At 48.5% G+C, this 14,698-nt stretch overlaps 2 protein-coding genes across 4 annotated transcripts; one reads left to right on the top strand and one right to left on the bottom strand.

The window, feature by feature from the left end:
• Window positions 1-724: 724 nt before the first annotated feature.
• Window positions 725-8,719, top strand: hook1 (hook microtubule-tethering protein 1). 3 transcript variants are annotated; one of them, XM_067230618.1, is made up of 22 exons: window positions 725-829; window positions 1,691-1,776; window positions 2,045-2,117; window positions 2,238-2,288; window positions 2,442-2,574; window positions 2,667-2,734; window positions 2,910-2,972; window positions 3,128-3,211; window positions 4,005-4,168; window positions 4,266-4,406; window positions 4,742-4,943; window positions 5,023-5,133; window positions 5,210-5,294; window positions 5,428-5,488; window positions 5,752-5,892; window positions 6,051-6,138; window positions 6,271-6,302; window positions 6,401-6,483; window positions 6,559-6,659; window positions 6,746-6,847; window positions 6,971-7,039; window positions 7,232-8,719. In XM_067230618.1, the coding sequence occupies exons 1-22, from the start codon at window positions 788-790 to the stop codon at window positions 7,385-7,387; spliced, it is 2,136 nt and encodes a 711-aa protein (XP_067086719.1). In that variant the 5' UTR covers window positions 725-787; the 3' UTR covers window positions 7,388-8,719. The 3 variants fall into 3 exon arrangements, with proteins under 3 accessions (XP_067086719.1, XP_067086720.1, XP_067086721.1); XM_067230619.1 differs by lacking the exons at window positions 725-829; window positions 1,691-1,776; window positions 2,667-2,734; XM_067230620.1 differs by lacking the exons at window positions 725-829; window positions 1,691-1,776; window positions 2,045-2,117; window positions 2,238-2,288; window positions 2,667-2,734 and having other exon boundaries at window positions 2,332-2,574.
• Window positions 8,720-8,904: 185 nt separating this feature from the next.
• LOC136936541 (cytochrome P450 2J2-like) lies at window positions 8,905-13,242 on the bottom strand. The gene is made up of 9 exons (XM_067230162.1): window positions 12,942-13,242; window positions 12,421-12,583; window positions 12,128-12,277; window positions 11,782-11,942; window positions 11,502-11,678; window positions 11,272-11,413; window positions 10,764-10,951; window positions 10,535-10,676; window positions 8,905-10,208 (listed from the first exon to the last, which is right to left on the bottom strand). The coding sequence occupies exons 1-9, from the start codon at window positions 13,122-13,124 to the stop codon at window positions 10,033-10,035; spliced, it is 1,482 nt and encodes a 493-aa protein (XP_067086263.1). The 5' UTR covers window positions 13,125-13,242; the 3' UTR covers window positions 8,905-10,032.
• Window positions 13,243-14,698: the final 1,456 nt, after the last annotated feature.

The following is a 14,698-nucleotide window of genomic DNA, read 5'->3' on the forward strand; positions in this document are numbered from 1 at the left end:
TTTTTTACATGTAGGTAATTGGTTCATGTTTTATGGAGCTGTACTAGGCCTAGATCATCTGTACTGGAATTTATAGCACCTTTTTACTAACTACAAGTATAAGTGTGAATGATAACATTCATGGGTAACATTGTCTAAACGTCCCTTAAAAAACAGCAATTTAATGCAATCTTTACCAAAATGGACAATTCAACTTCTCACCTGAACCCCTGATGCTGATTCATCACCAACCTGCTCTACATCTGTAGCTTCAGGGTGCTGTTTTTCCTGCACAGTAATTCATCAATTTAATACAGACACTAACCATGCTTAGTTGACTGCTGACATTGGTCGAGATTACAGGGATAGCCATATTACTATCCAAGGGATCATATAGGCCTACTTATAGATGCACATTTTCACGGAAATTCTGGAATGATGTTTCAACGCAAATATTTACATGCCACAACAAATTGATACATATTTCTGAAGAAATTATCTTGTTTCTGAACTCTAATAGGCCATCTACTAAGAAGTCTGAATAGATATGTGTTTATTGCGGTAAAAAGGTGCAAGCTCTTCAGCAGTTCTGTAGCTCAGAAATCAAATTTGCCGCCAAGAACATCCGGGACCTATTCGTTTGTACCTGCATCACGTGATGTCCAAGCGTTTTGAACTTCCGTTGACGAAACTCTACATGGCGCTTCCCTCCCCTCCTCTCCCCCTCCTTCTCTCCCTCCTTCTCTCCCCTCCTCTGGTTGAAAGGTGTACTATCCGGAAATACCAGGATAAATCTAAAGGAACAGAAATGGATGATACAACGGCGTTGTGTGAGAGCCTCGTCATATGGGTGAGTTTGGGTGTTAGTGTTATCGAAGTGTAACGCCGTGTTTCTGCTTCTTTACCGTTATCGGTGACGAGTAACCGAGCCGTGCACCTGTCGCAGGTAGTGTGAGACAGCGAATATCTTACCAGGAAACGTTGAAGCTTGATGGTGGAAACGAACCCCTTCTATCATAATATTCTATTTGATCAAATTTCTATGTTATAATATCGGCTATGCGCCATTAGGAAGTATCACAAATGTGATGAATAAGTGTGCATAACGAATGTTTAAGGGTAAGCGTCATGTTACAAGTTAGTTCTAGACATAAACAAAGTAAACGGCCCTCAATGCAAATGATCCTCGTCCGATTTAAACTGCTAATCTCATTATCCAGGAGATATTTGTGGAATATCGCGGCTGCGATCTTTGTTGTCCAATCAAATGTTATCTTGACACTTCAACAGCAGGGAAGGTTTTTATCGTAACCTTCCATATTCCTTTGGGAAGAAAATTAAATGAACTCACGTTTCTTACTGTACGTGCCAGTTCTCTAGCACCTGTTATGTCAGAGTCTCAGCGCATTCCCGGAAAGTTCAGGACCGGGAAGTGTCTCACCTGCATGATACTGAGTAATGAAGCAAGAAGAGTCTTAAACCGGTAGTTTGAAGATAGGCCTTAGAGAAGAGTGTCTAAGGAGACTCTGAACGAGGCGGTTGAACAGTAACATGGTCGTTTCTGACAGTTCACCTGACACCGTCTAAAAACTTTGAATTATTCAGCTCAGGGTAGTATATCTGTACCTGCTGCTGCCTCAGTAGTACGTGTGATGTTTTGGTAATATCAAATCTGCATCAGATTGTGTGTGTGTGTGTGTGTGTGCTGTAGTTGCAGACCTTCAACACATCAGCACCATGCAGGACAACAGAGGAGCTCACCAGTGGAGCAGCCATGTCCCAGGCTCTGCATCAGATGTGGGTCCTCTCTCTCTCTCTCTCTCTCTCTCTCTCTCTCTCTCTCTCTCTCTCTCTCTCTCTCTCTCTCTCTCTCTCTCACACACACCCACACCCATACACATCCACACACACACTTCATCCTTGGTCTATCATTAACCTTAATATCCGTGACCTGCAATCCCTGGCTGAACGTCTCCTAACACAGTTTGAAGCTGGACTATGAACTGACAGAGAGGAAGACACTGAGCATGACTTGGCTAAACACGTGTGTGTGTGTATCTTTCAGAGACCCAGCCTGGTTCACTGAGGCCTGGCTCAGTCGCATCAGAGAAGATGTGGGAGACAACTGGAGACTTAAGGTAAAGGTGTGTGTGTGTCTGACCGTGTGTGTGTGTCTGACCGTGTGTGTGTGTGTCTGACCGTGTGTGTGTGTGTCGTCTTCTTCAGCCTAAACTGATGTAATCCTGCTTCTGTTCCAGATGAACAACCTGAAGAAGATCCTGCAGATGATTCTGGACTACTACAGCGAGGTAGGAGGTGCTGGAGGTTCTCTCAGATGGCTGGGTCTGAGGTTCTAACCCTGGGTCCTCTATGGGTGAGGTTGTAACCCCGGGTCCTCTCTGGGTGAGGTTGTAACCCCGGGTTCTCTCTGGGTGAGGTTGTAACCCCGGGTTCTCTGGCAGGTTCTGGTGCAGGAGATGGCAGAGTTCCCCCAGCCAGACCTGGCCCAGGTAGCGGAGCACGGTCATGTTGGCCAGCTGGGACGACTGCTGCAGCTCATACTGGGCTGCGCTGTCAATTGTGAACGCAAGCAAGGTACACACACACACACACTGGACAGCCATGTTAGATCTGCAAAACAACGTTGTTCAAAACTAGGCTATTAATGTGTGTGTGTGACCTCTCAGAGTACATCCAGATCATCATGACCCTGGAAGAGTCTGTACAGCACGTTGTCATGACAGCCATCCAGGAGGTGAGGCTGCGTGTGTGTGTGTGTGTGTAGAGGGAGGGGATTATTACTACAGAGCTGGTTGATATTCTGGCCTGAATGACTGAATTTTCTCTCTGTCTGTCTCTCTGTCTCTGTCTGTCTCTCTGTCTGTCTGTCTCTCTCTCTGTCTCTCTGTCTCCCCCTCCCTGCTCCCCAGTTGATGAGGAAGGACTCTGTGGTCCAGTTTGGGTCCCAGCCCCCTGGAGACCTGGAGCTGCAGGTATGTGGTGATGTCACACTGATGTCATCCTGCTAGCACACCTGTTACACTTCCTGTTGACTTCCTGTCCCACCCTGCTGGTGTTGGTGTTAACTTCCTGTTGACTTCCCGTCGCCCCTGCTGGTAACTTCCTGTTGACTTCCTGTCCCCCCCAGCTGAAGACGGCCCAGGGGGAGCTGGTTGAGATGGGAGCAGAGAAGGAGGAGCTTGCTCAGCGCTGCCAGGAGCTGGATGTGCAGGTAGAACGAACAAGCTTCTAGTCCTGTCTGTTCTCTGTCTCTCTCTCTCTGTGTGTGTGTGTCTCTCTTGTCTCTCTCTCTGTCTCTCTCTCGTGTCTTTCTCTTTCTCTGGTGTGCTGCCAGCTCTATTGTGTGGAGCTGCTGTAGCAGAAGAACAGTAGACTGCCTGAACACAGCACAGCCCTGACGCGCGCACACACACACAGACACAGACACACACACACACACTCCCGGGGCAGGAAAGCCCAGCCTGCTGGCTCGGTTCTGATGCTGTGTTCAACTGGACTTTCGACAGATTGAGTTAAATCCCCCATCTGTGGTCTGCGTGGTCCTGGTGAGGTAAGTCCAAGATGGCCGCCTGGCCTGCCTGACTAACGCTCTGCTAACACAGGAGCTGCAGCAACGCTTAAACTCCTAACAGAAACAGCCAGAGTTCCTGCTCTTGTGTTGTAAAGGTTACCTGGGATTGTAAAGGTTACCTGGGATTTACACGGTTTGTAAATTGTATGTGGTATTGTAAAATAACTTTGTATAGTTAAAAGGTGATCTGTGTTGCACGTAAAGTTTGAAGGGTATCTTGGTTTGAATAGGAACAGCTGTGTGGATGTGTGAAGCATGTTTAACCAGAGTGGGAGAGGTGACTCTAACCTGGCTTCCAGCTAACATAGCAGCCAGTCTTCCTGCTGCTGACTGGAGCCATGCGCACCCCCTCCTCCCTCCACTAGAGGCGCTGTGAGCTTTGACCTCAGAGGGGAACTGATTATGGAAGTGTCAACGTTCTGATCCTGGTCAGGTGACAGTGCTGCAGGAGGAGCGGAACAGCCTATTGGCTGAGAACGACGTTCTGAGGGACAGAGCCAATCAGCTGGACTCGTTTGATGAGCCCGGCACCCCCTCCGGCAAGAAGCACTCGCAGCTGCAGATTCAGCTGGACACTTTGCAGGAGGAGAACTTCAGGTGTGTGTCTGTGTAGGTTTGAAACTAGTACCAAGTGGATATGTGTGTGTTTTCAGGTTTGATGTAAGACTAACTGTGTGTGTGTGTGTGTGTGCAGGCTGGAGGCGGCGAAGGATGACTATCGTATCCACTGTCAGGAGCTGGAGAGGCAGCTGGTGGAGACCCAGCAGCGCAACAATGACCTGACCAGCCTGGCGGAGGAGTCCAGGGCCCTGAAGGACGAACTGGACATCCTCAGGTGTGTGTGTTCCTAAAGTGGGGTCAGGTGGCTGAGCGGTTAGGGAATCGGGCTATTAATCAGAAGGTTGCCGATTCGATTCCCGGACCTTCCAAATGACGTTGTGTCCTTGGGCAAGGCACTTCACCCTACTGCCTCGGGGAGAATGTCCCTGTACTTACTGTAAGTCGCTCTGGATAAGTGTTCCAAACCTTCCAGGAAGTGTGTATATGTGCTCCTCACTCTCCTAAACTAGCGGTGTGTGTGTGTGTGTGTGTGTGTGTGTGTGTGTGTGTGTGTGTGTGTGTGTGTGTGTGTGTGTGTGTGTGTGTGTGTGTGTGTGTGTGTGTGTGTAGGAGCTGCTCTGACCGGGCGGTGCAGCTGGAGGCGAGCGTGGAGTCGTACAGGAGGAAGCTGGAGGAGGTGGGGGACCTGAGGAGGCAGGTGAAGCTCCTGGAGGAGAGGAACCACAGCTACATGCTCAACACCGTTAGCCTGGAGGAGGAGCTGCGCAAGGCCAACGCTGCCCGCACACAGCTGGAGACCTACAAGAGACAGGTACACACACACACACACACAGACATGCACACACACACACACACACCGGGGCAGGTGTTGAGTGGGATTGTGTCGGCAGGTCCAGGAGCTCCACAGGAAGCTGTCAGAGGAGTCGCGGCGAGCAGACAACCTAGCGTACGACATGAGGAAGTTTGAGGAGAAACATGACGCCTTGATCAAGGAGAAAGAGGTACTGATGCACTGAAGGTGTGTGTGTGTGTGTGTGTGTATAGCTGGTCTGACCCTCTGCTTCCTGACATCACCAGCGCATCATGGTGGAGAGAGACTCCCTGAAGGAGACCAATGAGGAGCTGCATTGCTCCCAGATCCAAGACCAGCTTCTGCAAGCAGGTATCTGATTGGCCCTCAAGAGTTTCAGTCAGGCTGAACTTTGACCTTGAACATTTGAACTTTGACATGTTATGGTATTAACATGGTATTATTTAGTGATCCTATGGATGTTGTTGTTTCATCTCTCCCACAGGGATGTTTTCTGCTGGTAGTCATGACAACCTCGCTTCTGAGATGCTGCCTACTGAATACAGGTAACACACCCCCCTCTCTCTCACACACACACACACACCCTCCTCTCTACCCTCTCTCTCACACACACAGACACACACACACACCCGCCTCTCTACCCTCTCTCTCTCACACACACACACACCCGCCTCTCTACCCTCTCTCTCTCACACACACACACACCCTCCTCTCCCTCGAGCGAGAGCGTGTCTCTAGAGAATGGGAGTGTGTTCCTGCTCCAGAGCAGCTGTGTGGCGCCCCCTGGTGAGCAGGAGTGTGTTTGCAGGGAGAAGTTGCTCCGCCTGCAACATGAGAACAAGATGCTACGCATGCAGCAGGAGCTGCAGGAGGGAGAGAGGATCGCGGCTCTGCAGGAGCAGCTGGAGGACGCCCACAGGACCCGCTGCAAGCTGGACACTGACGACAGGTACACGCCTCACCTGCCTGGTGAACTGGATCACCTGGTTCACGTTTATTATGGAAAAATGCATAGTTACCTTCAATGAAACGTTAGATTTGCAGGCTTCCCAACAGTATTGCAACATGTACTTCCTGTGTGTGAGGTGATGTACTTCCTGTGTGCAGGCTGAGTCAGGAGCGTATCAGGGAGCTGCAGCAGGAGGTGGAGGATCTCCAGAAGGCCCTGCAGGATCAGGGAGCCAAGTCTGAAGATGTGAGTCAAAACAAACGCACCATTTCACCACCGTTTCCATGCACAGATGACCTCTATAAACTGTAGCGTTAATAAACCATGTGTGTTTTGGATGGGTTTTTTTTCATATCGGATTCTGTTTTTCTTTTCCAGTCTAACTTGAAGAGGAAGCTGGATGCCCACATGTAAGTAGACCGATGATGTCACACAGGCTTGCACCATTAGATTCATCTAGCAGCACTTTTATCCAAAACGACCTACAAAATAATAGCATGTGTGTCAGGGTGCAGCTAAACGAGGCTCAGGATGAGATCATGAAGAAGAAGGAGCTTCTAGACGACCTGCAGCCTGACAACACACACACATGTGAGTCTTAGCAACCACAACACACACGCACCTGTGAGTCCTAGCAACTACACGACTGACTGTGTGTGTGTCCAGCTGTCCGTGTGGATGAGCTGACAGCAGCGTTGAAGAAGAAGGATGAGGACATGAGAGCTATGGAGGACAGATACAAGATGTACCTGGAGAAAGCTCGCAACGTGAGACCCTTACTCACACTCTCACACACTTACACACACACACGTACTCCCAGATGGAGCGCTGACCTCTGACCCCTGGCCTCCAGGTGATCCGGGCCCTGGACCCCAAGTTGAACCCTGCCACGGCTGAGATCATGTCCCTGAAGACCCAGCTGTCAGAGAGAGACCACAGGGTCCTCACACTAGAGGTGTGTGTGTCTGTCTGTTGGTGACGGCTTGTATCCCTGTGTGTGTGTGTGTGTGTGTGACGGCCTGTCTCCCTGTGTGTGTGTGTGTGTGTGTGTGACGGGCTGTCTCCCTGTGTTTGGCAGCGTGAGTGTGAGCAGGCCAAGCTGAGAGAGTACGAAGAGAAGCTGATAGTGACGGCCTGGTACAACAAGGTAGGACGAGCTGCACACACCTGGAGCAAGGTCTTCTACTGGTTTAACTCCTCCCTCCATACTTATCTGTTCTCTCCGCTTTCCTCCTCATCCTCTCTTCTCTCCTCTTCCCCCCCCCCTTCTCTCTCCTCTTTCCTCCTCCCTTCTCCCTCCTCTCCTATTCCCCCCCCCCCCCCCCCCCCCCCCCCCCAGAGCCTGAACTTCCAGAAGCTGGCCATCGAAGGTCGCTTGGCGGGCCGCACCTCCCTGGCCCCGCCCGGACAATCCTTCCTGTCCCAGCAGCGTCAGGTGACCAGCGCTCAGCGACGCGCTGGCTCCGTCAGCGTTCCGGCCGCCGCCTCCCAGTAGGACACGCCCCCTCCGCACAGCCATCCTCCTGCCGGTCGCCACCGAGACCGAACACCAGCCGTGTCCGTGGGGATAGAGCACCAGCCCAGCCGTCTCCGTGGAGATAGAACACTATCACAAGAACGCAAACTTGTCACGCCCTTGCCCCTCCCCTAAGAGAGCACTCAAGTGACCTTAAGCACACAATCTGTCTACACTTGAGCTAGTGGACTCTCTAAGACTAGTGGACTCTATAGGACTAGGGGACTCTATAGGACTAGGGGACTCTATAGGACTAGGGGACTCTATAGGACTAGGGGACTCTATAGGACTAGTGGACTCTCTAGGACTAGTGGACTCTAGGACTAGTGGACTCTAGGACTAGTGGACTCTAGGACTAGTGGACTCTATAGGACTAGGGGACTCTATAGGACTAGGGGACTCTATAGGACTAGTGGACTCTCTAGGACTAGTGGACTCTAGGACTAGTGGACTCTAGGACTAGTGGACTCTCTAGGACTAGTGGACTCTGTAGGACTGGTGGATTTAAGGACTAGTGGACTCTAGGACTAGTGGACTCTAGGACTAGTGGACTCTGTAGGACTGGTAGACTCTGTAGGACTGGTGGACTCTAGGACTAGTGGACTCTGTAGGACTAGTGGACTCTGTAGGACTGGTGGACTCTAGGACTAGTGGACTCTCTAGGACTAGTGGACTCTGTAGGACTGGTGGATTTAAGGACTAGTGGACTCTAGGACTAGTGGACTCTAGGACTAGTGGACTCTCTAGGACTGGTGGACTCTGTAGGACTAGTGGACTCTAGGACTGGTGGACTCTAGGACTAGTGGACTCTAGGACTGGTGGACTCTAGGACTAGTGGACTCTAGGACTAGTGGACTCTAGGACTGGTGGACTCTAGGACTAGTGGACTCTAGGACTAGTGGACTCTCTAGGACTGGTGGACTCTGTAGGACTAGTGGACTCTAGGACTAGTGGACTCTAGGACTGGTGGACTCTAGGACTAGTGGACTCTAGGACTAGTGGACTCTAGGACTGGTGGACTCTAGGACTGGCTCAGGGGGTCTCCTGCCTCCATGACTGGCTCAGGGGGTCTCCTGCCTCTATGACTGGCTCAGGGGGTCTCCTGCTCTGAGTTTGCTGGGACTCTGAGCAAAGGAGGCTGGGATGTGGGGCTCCTGTCTGGCAGGAGAACTGGAGGGATCCTACTGTGAACATTCACCCAGGGGACACGTCCACTGTTAAGAATAGACAAAACAGAACACTATACACCCAGAAGTCTTAAATCTTTCATTTTGAATGAGTGAATAAATGAGTAAATTTCTTTTTTCAGAATGGTGTGTCTGTTTGATGTATGTTGGAGGAGCAGGAGGGAGGGGCAAATATTTGAAAACTGCGTTGGGTAGTTTACATTACACATCGTAAACTACCCAACGCAGTTTTCAAATATTTGTCTTGCCAGTGTAAACAAAGTGCTTGTTATGTAAGACATGGCGTGTGGAAAAAGCAGTGACTCTTAGTTGAACTGTTGGGGAATGTCTCTTGTTTTATTTGGACAGAGATTATAAACGTTTCATGACCTACAGAACTGAACTTGATCCTGTAAATGATTCTAGGAATACACTTAACTCCAGCACAAACTCACATGTTCTGTAGTCATTCACCAATCATTAGCCACGTGCATTACTTGAAGCAAAGTTCATCATAGCAAGAAGTCAGTGGTATGTAAAACAAGTCATAACAAGCAGTTTTTGAATAATGTATACTTTTAGTTCAAGAGAAAAAACAATTACGAAGAAAGTCAGTCTTGCTGTATATTTTAACAGGATTGTCAGAAAAGATGTGTGCAACATATTACGTACTTACTAACTTTTCTAGCGTTTAAGCATGTCACCTGGTTATATAATGTAGTAACACCACACCCTACATAGAGAATGGTAGTTCCAGTAGCCAAGTCCTCCAGCCTTTTGTCAAAGTACAATAATCCAAGTTTTTATCCAATATCCAAGTTTTAGAACGGCACGGAAAAGGCAGCAAGGTAAGATACAAAGTGTTTATTCGAATCCAACACAGAGGAACGATTCCAACAAACGTGAGTAGACCCCGGAGTCTGACTGGCCTTTTTCTCCGGACATTTGCCTATATATCTACTTTCCATTATTTTAAGATCTTTTGTCATTGGTACATTATCTCTGGTCACAGATGCATTTATGTATTTCACACTTGGTTGGTCAATCGTCACAAAATGTACATTGCCAGTACTTTTCCTCTACTTTCTCTTTCCAAGGCCCACGTGGGGCCCTGCCGCCCAGCTGCACAGGGGCACTGAGTCTAAGGACATAAATCTGTCCCCTGACATCAGGCGGTTGTAGTTCTTAATATCTGGGCTATGTAGTCCTTCATGGGAGAGGCCTACACACATACTTCTCTCTCTGGCACTCAAACTCTATCTATCTGGTCTTCCACATTTGGCCTTTAGTGGCAATTCTAATCAATCAACAGCTTTGCATCTGGTTTTCAATAATATATAAAAGTGAAAAAGGTGATTAAGTGGTTCTATATAAATCATATAATGTGATGTTTTTTCTACAACACTTTCAGGAGGCTCCCCTGGTTCTCAAAGGACCGGCTACAGCAAGCCAGAGGGATCAACGCAGGTGGGCTTGCACCAGGAACTCCTCAGGGGAGTAGGTGAACCCCATGAGTCCCTCCATGCTGGGCATCTCTCCAGGTGGAGGAGAGAAGGTGAACCTCTGGAGCATGGAGGTGAAGAAGATGAACAGCTCCATCCTGGCCAGGTTCTCCCCCAGACACACTCTCCTGCCTGAGGGGAGAAGCACTCAGCATGGGCATGAAGAAGATAGATAAGGTCCCTTCAGATCAGTGGAAGAGTATGGCTTGGGTAGCCATCAAGTCACACATCCCTTAAAAGATTTAACATTTGGGCTAACTCGATTTGTTGTGTTTCAGGGAATTAGCAACTCAAATCTGCTCAGTTGTTAACGCTTTTCTTACTGAATTACTTTCTTACTTAGTTTAAAAAAAGCTACCCCAGAAGTACAATCGTTTACCCCAATGAACTTCTCACAGTTCTAGTTAGCTACTTCAAGTTTGATAGCTTTGATATCCATCTCAGAGAGATTGTGTCACCTGCTGAGAATGGCATGAAGGCCTCTCTTTTCTGGAACTGGCCTTGTGAGTCTAAGAAGTGTCCTGGGTTGAAGGAGTCTGGAGTCTCCCACTCGTTCTTATCGAACAGCACCGTAGCGAGGTTGGTTATAATCGCAGTCCCCTAGGGAAAGGGACGACAGTAATGAAGGAACCAGTAGCCTTAAAACCTTCAATCACGCTGAGGGTGATTTGAACGTTGTGATTTTACCTTGGGTATGAAATACCCCCCTATAGTGGAGTCTTTGCTGGCCATTTTAGGGAAGCCCAACGGGACGATGTTTCCCAAACGCTGGGTTTCATGGATGACAGCTTCCGTGTAGGGCATGTTGGGTCTGTCGGACATGTTGGGCTGCCGCGACTGTCCAATCACGCTGTCTATCTCAGCCTGGACCTTCTCTGTGGGGTGGAACAGTCTCTGAGATTCTAATAATGTAGCTTAACACACACACCAAGGAATGCTGTCATGAATTGGGAGTCAGTTGGCTGAGCGGTGAGGGAGTCGGGCTAGTAATCCGAAGGTTGCCAGTTCGATTCCCGGTCATGCCAACTGACGTTGTGTCCTTGGGCAAGGCACTTCACCCTACTTGCCTCGGGGGAATGTCCCTGTACTTACTGTAAGTCGCTCTGGATAAGAGCGTCTGCTAAATGACTAAATGTAAATGTAATGTAATTGCGTTTACAAATGAGCAATGAGATGGTAGTTGGACTGTTTTCACCTTGGATCTCTGGGTAGTTCATCATGTAGACCAGGGCCCAGCGTAAAGTAGTGGCTGCAGACTCTGTTCCAGCCTCAATCAGGTCCAGGATGCACACCACCAGTGACTCAATGTTGAAGCCAGCTTTAGGGTCCTCTATCCTCTACAGTGGGAAACAACAGGGGTCATGGGATGTGACCTTCCAGTGTCCTCACAGTGCACTTCCATCTCTATCCAAAATGGGTGAGTACCTGGCCGATCTCCGTCAGGTACGTGTCGATGAAATCTCGGGGATCCTTGGGGTCCCAGTCCTTCTGGTGCGCCTCCACCTCCTTCTCTAGGAAGTCTGTGATTTGGCGGTAGTTGGCGTGGATGGTGTGATGTGGTCCTGGCAGATAACTGAAGAGGCCGGGGAAGGCATCGTACAGCTGGTAGTAGGATAAACAGGCAGATTTGTTAGGATTTATTTTGCTGTTTACAAAATCCAAGGATGATGATTCACTGATGCGTCTCTGAGTCGAGATTTTTGACCTGAGCTCTTGCTGTGCCAGACAGCAGGATGGCTTCATTGTCCAAGCGCAGAATGTTCTGGAAGTTGTCGTCTCTGTAGTCAAAACGATGACCAAACACCACACAGGAGATCACGTTTCCCACAGAGGTTTTTAGAAAGTAATGTGGATTGAAAGGCATTCCTGGAAGTACAATCACAGCAGGACAGAACTTTGGACCAGTTGGTACATTACATTTACATTTAGTCATTTAGCAGACGCTCTTATCCAGAGCGACTTACAGTGAGTACAGGGACATTCTCCCCGAGGCAAGTAGGGTGAAGTGCCTTGCCCAAGGACACAACATAACATGGCATGGCTGGGAATACCTTGTTTTTCTTGAAACGCCTCACAGAGGAAGGTGCTCTCCTGTTCAATGTTTTTCTCCAAGGTCTTCTTCCCCCCGCCAAACTGACGCAGGTGGGTGTTGGCAAACTTCCTCTGCATCTTCCACACATAGCCATTGTTTAAAGCTATGCCTGGACCAATGAGAAAAGAGCATGAAGTCAGATATTGGTGAACAACTAGCCAGCCTGACGCCATTGCAAGTGACTAAAATTCAACCCTACTTTTTCAACTTTGACAACATGAAGTGAGTGTTTAGTCGTTGCCACATGCTCACCCATTCCTTTGAAGACAACATGGAACAACGGGATGATGGGGCGATCAGCAAAGCTGTCCAGCTGATTCACCAGAGCTTCCTTCACCATCTTGTAGCTGGACACAATCACAACCCTCTCACTTCCCCTCCTCAAGCTGAACACAGGCCCGTACTCCTCAGACAGCTTGTGGGGAGACACACCATCAGAAACACTGGAGGTCTGGAGGAACTGCTGCACAGCCACATTAACTCTCGTGCTGCCTTCGGGTCACATGACCCAAAGGTTCATAACGAACCATCGTTGTGTTTACCCAATTTTACCCAATACAAAAACAAATTAAAATAATTTTCTTTTAACCTTTGCAATGTGGGGGGTCTGAGACCGCCTAGCTGTTAAAAGAAAATGCTTCACTTTGTCTTTGTATGCGGTAAATCTGTCGCAATACGACGGTGGGTCACAATGACTGATGGGTCAGAATGACCCGAAGATAACACAAGGGTTAAACAACAATCTCTTCAGTGCTTCTCTCCTTTCTGCAAACCTTTGTCATGGTCTTGAAGTCCACTCCCGTGAAGACATTTCCCAGGAATGGCAGGGGTCGGGGTCCGGGAGGGAAGTTGGGTGGAATCCTGTTTCTGAACATATCCGCCACCAGCAGAAAGACTGAGATGAACACCAGCCAGCCTGTCAGGTCCAGGAACTCAAAGACCTTGTAAATAATCATGCTTTACTGCAAGACCCCCAGTTAAGGATGAATGTTGCTGCAGACTGTCCTGCTGCTACCCTGCCTGCTGGTCTGGTTCTGGTCCTGAAGCTCGATGCAGAAGCACGTCTGCTCTCTGCAGCTACTCTCCCTATACTGCCAGAGGTGATTCCAGGAATTATGTGTTTTGCCAGAACGATCAGGGGAGAGAGGGAGGGAGGAGGGGAGGGAGAGAGGGAGGGAGGAGGGGAGGGGCAGTTAGTTTGAGAGGCCCCAACTAGACATTCTTCTCATTTGAAACGACTATACAATTGGCTGGTTATCAGTAGTACCCATTAATCTTGCAAAATAATCAATAGTTAAGTAGGTAAGAAGCCAGATAATCTAAGCAATTATATGGAGTACAAAACTGCAAAGTCATGCAGGTACAAGGTAGAAAAGCACTGTACGAAATGTCACCTTTAGTCTACATTCATAAAAAGCAAACTTTTTTTCAGAAAGCTATATTTCTTAAATACTATATTTCAGATCCTAAGTGATTGTTCCCAAGAATGCACCACATCCTGAAATATATGTACATATTTAGCTGGAAGCATTACTGTCATGCCCTCTCTTTAAAGTCACTTTAAGTAAAAACTGGCACGAATCACCCGACTCTCCCCTACATAGTGTTTCCCACAGAATCTGATTACATTTGTTGCGGTACGCAGGGACGGAGACAGACGTTGAAAAAATGTGGGCCTCAGCCCAAACCTATTTCCTAGTCAGTTAGATGTGAGTTTAGATGTAAATCGTTTTAAAATGAAGTTGTAAATAATGTAGATAGGGACTTAAACAACTAATGGGAGCCGAATGTATTTAACTATGAATATTATTATAATTAACTTGAATGTATATGTTTGGGACACATTTGTTCAGAGAATTATGATACTAACCGTTTTTAATCTCTGGATTGACTCTCCGGCCCTCTTTTCTGAGGGAAGAAGCAGTTCATCCCGCGTATTGATTCAGAGCGTGCACGGAGAGAGGGGGCTATTTACAGACCGGTCAGTGGTAGTAAGAGAGAGAGAACGCGAGCGGGGCAAGAAGGGGCTGAGAGAATCTATGCGCTGCACGCAGCTATACACTTTCCTTTGCCATGTTAAACAGTAAAACAAATGTAAAAAAATAAATAATAATTGTGCTGGGGCGCCACAAATAAATCAATGTATGGGAAACACTGACATAGCAATAATTATAATAACAACTTTGTACTCTTGTTACAGCCGCCACGCTAACCCATACTGTCTTGTTACAGCCGCCACGCTAACCCATACTGTCTTGTTACAGCCGCCACGCTAACCCATACTGTCTTGTTACAGCCGCCACGCTAACCCATACTGTCTTGTTGCAGCCGCCACGCTAACCCATACTGTCTTGTTACAGCCGCCACGCTAACCCATACTGTCTTGTTACAGCCGCCACGCTAACCCATACTGTCTTGTTGCAGCCGTCACGCTAACCCATACTGTCTTGTTGCAGCCGCCACGCTAACCCATACTGTCTTGTTACAGCTGCCATGGTAACCCATACTGTCTTGTTACAGCTGCCATGGT

The sequence above is a fragment of the Osmerus mordax genome, chromosome 27 (assembly GCF_038355195.1).
Source record: "Osmerus mordax isolate fOsmMor3 chromosome 27, fOsmMor3.pri, whole genome shotgun sequence".
NCBI lineage: Eukaryota > Metazoa > Chordata > Actinopteri > Osmeriformes > Osmeridae > Osmerus > Osmerus mordax.

What these genes read in the sequence shown, in the direction of transcription:
- hook1 (XM_067230618.1), top strand. Translation starts at nt 788, where the DNA reads ATGGATGATACAACGGCGTTGTGTGAGAGCCTCGTCATATGG. An exon ending in AGGGAGCCAAGTCTGAAGAT is followed by an intron (nt 6,139 to 6,270) that starts GTGAGTCAAAAC and finishes TTTCTTTTCCAG; the next exon opens with TCTAACTTGAAGAGGAAGCT. An exon ending in AGGAAGCTGGATGCCCACAT is followed by an intron (nt 6,303 to 6,400) that starts GTAAGTAGACCG and finishes CATGTGTGTCAG; the next exon opens with GGTGCAGCTAAACGAGGCTC.
- LOC136936541 (XM_067230162.1), bottom strand. Translation starts at nt 13,124, where the DNA reads ATGATTATTTACAAGGTCTTTGAGTTCCTGGACCTGACAGGCTGGCTG. An exon ending in ACTTCAAGACCATGACAAAG is followed by an intron (nt 12,584 to 12,941) that starts GTTTGCAGAAAG and finishes TCTCCCCACAAG; the next exon opens with CTGTCTGAGGAGTACGGGCC. An exon ending in TGTTGTCTTCAAAGGAATGG is followed by an intron (nt 12,278 to 12,420) that starts GTGAGCATGTGG and finishes TCATTGGTCCAG; the next exon opens with GCATAGCTTTAAACAATGGC.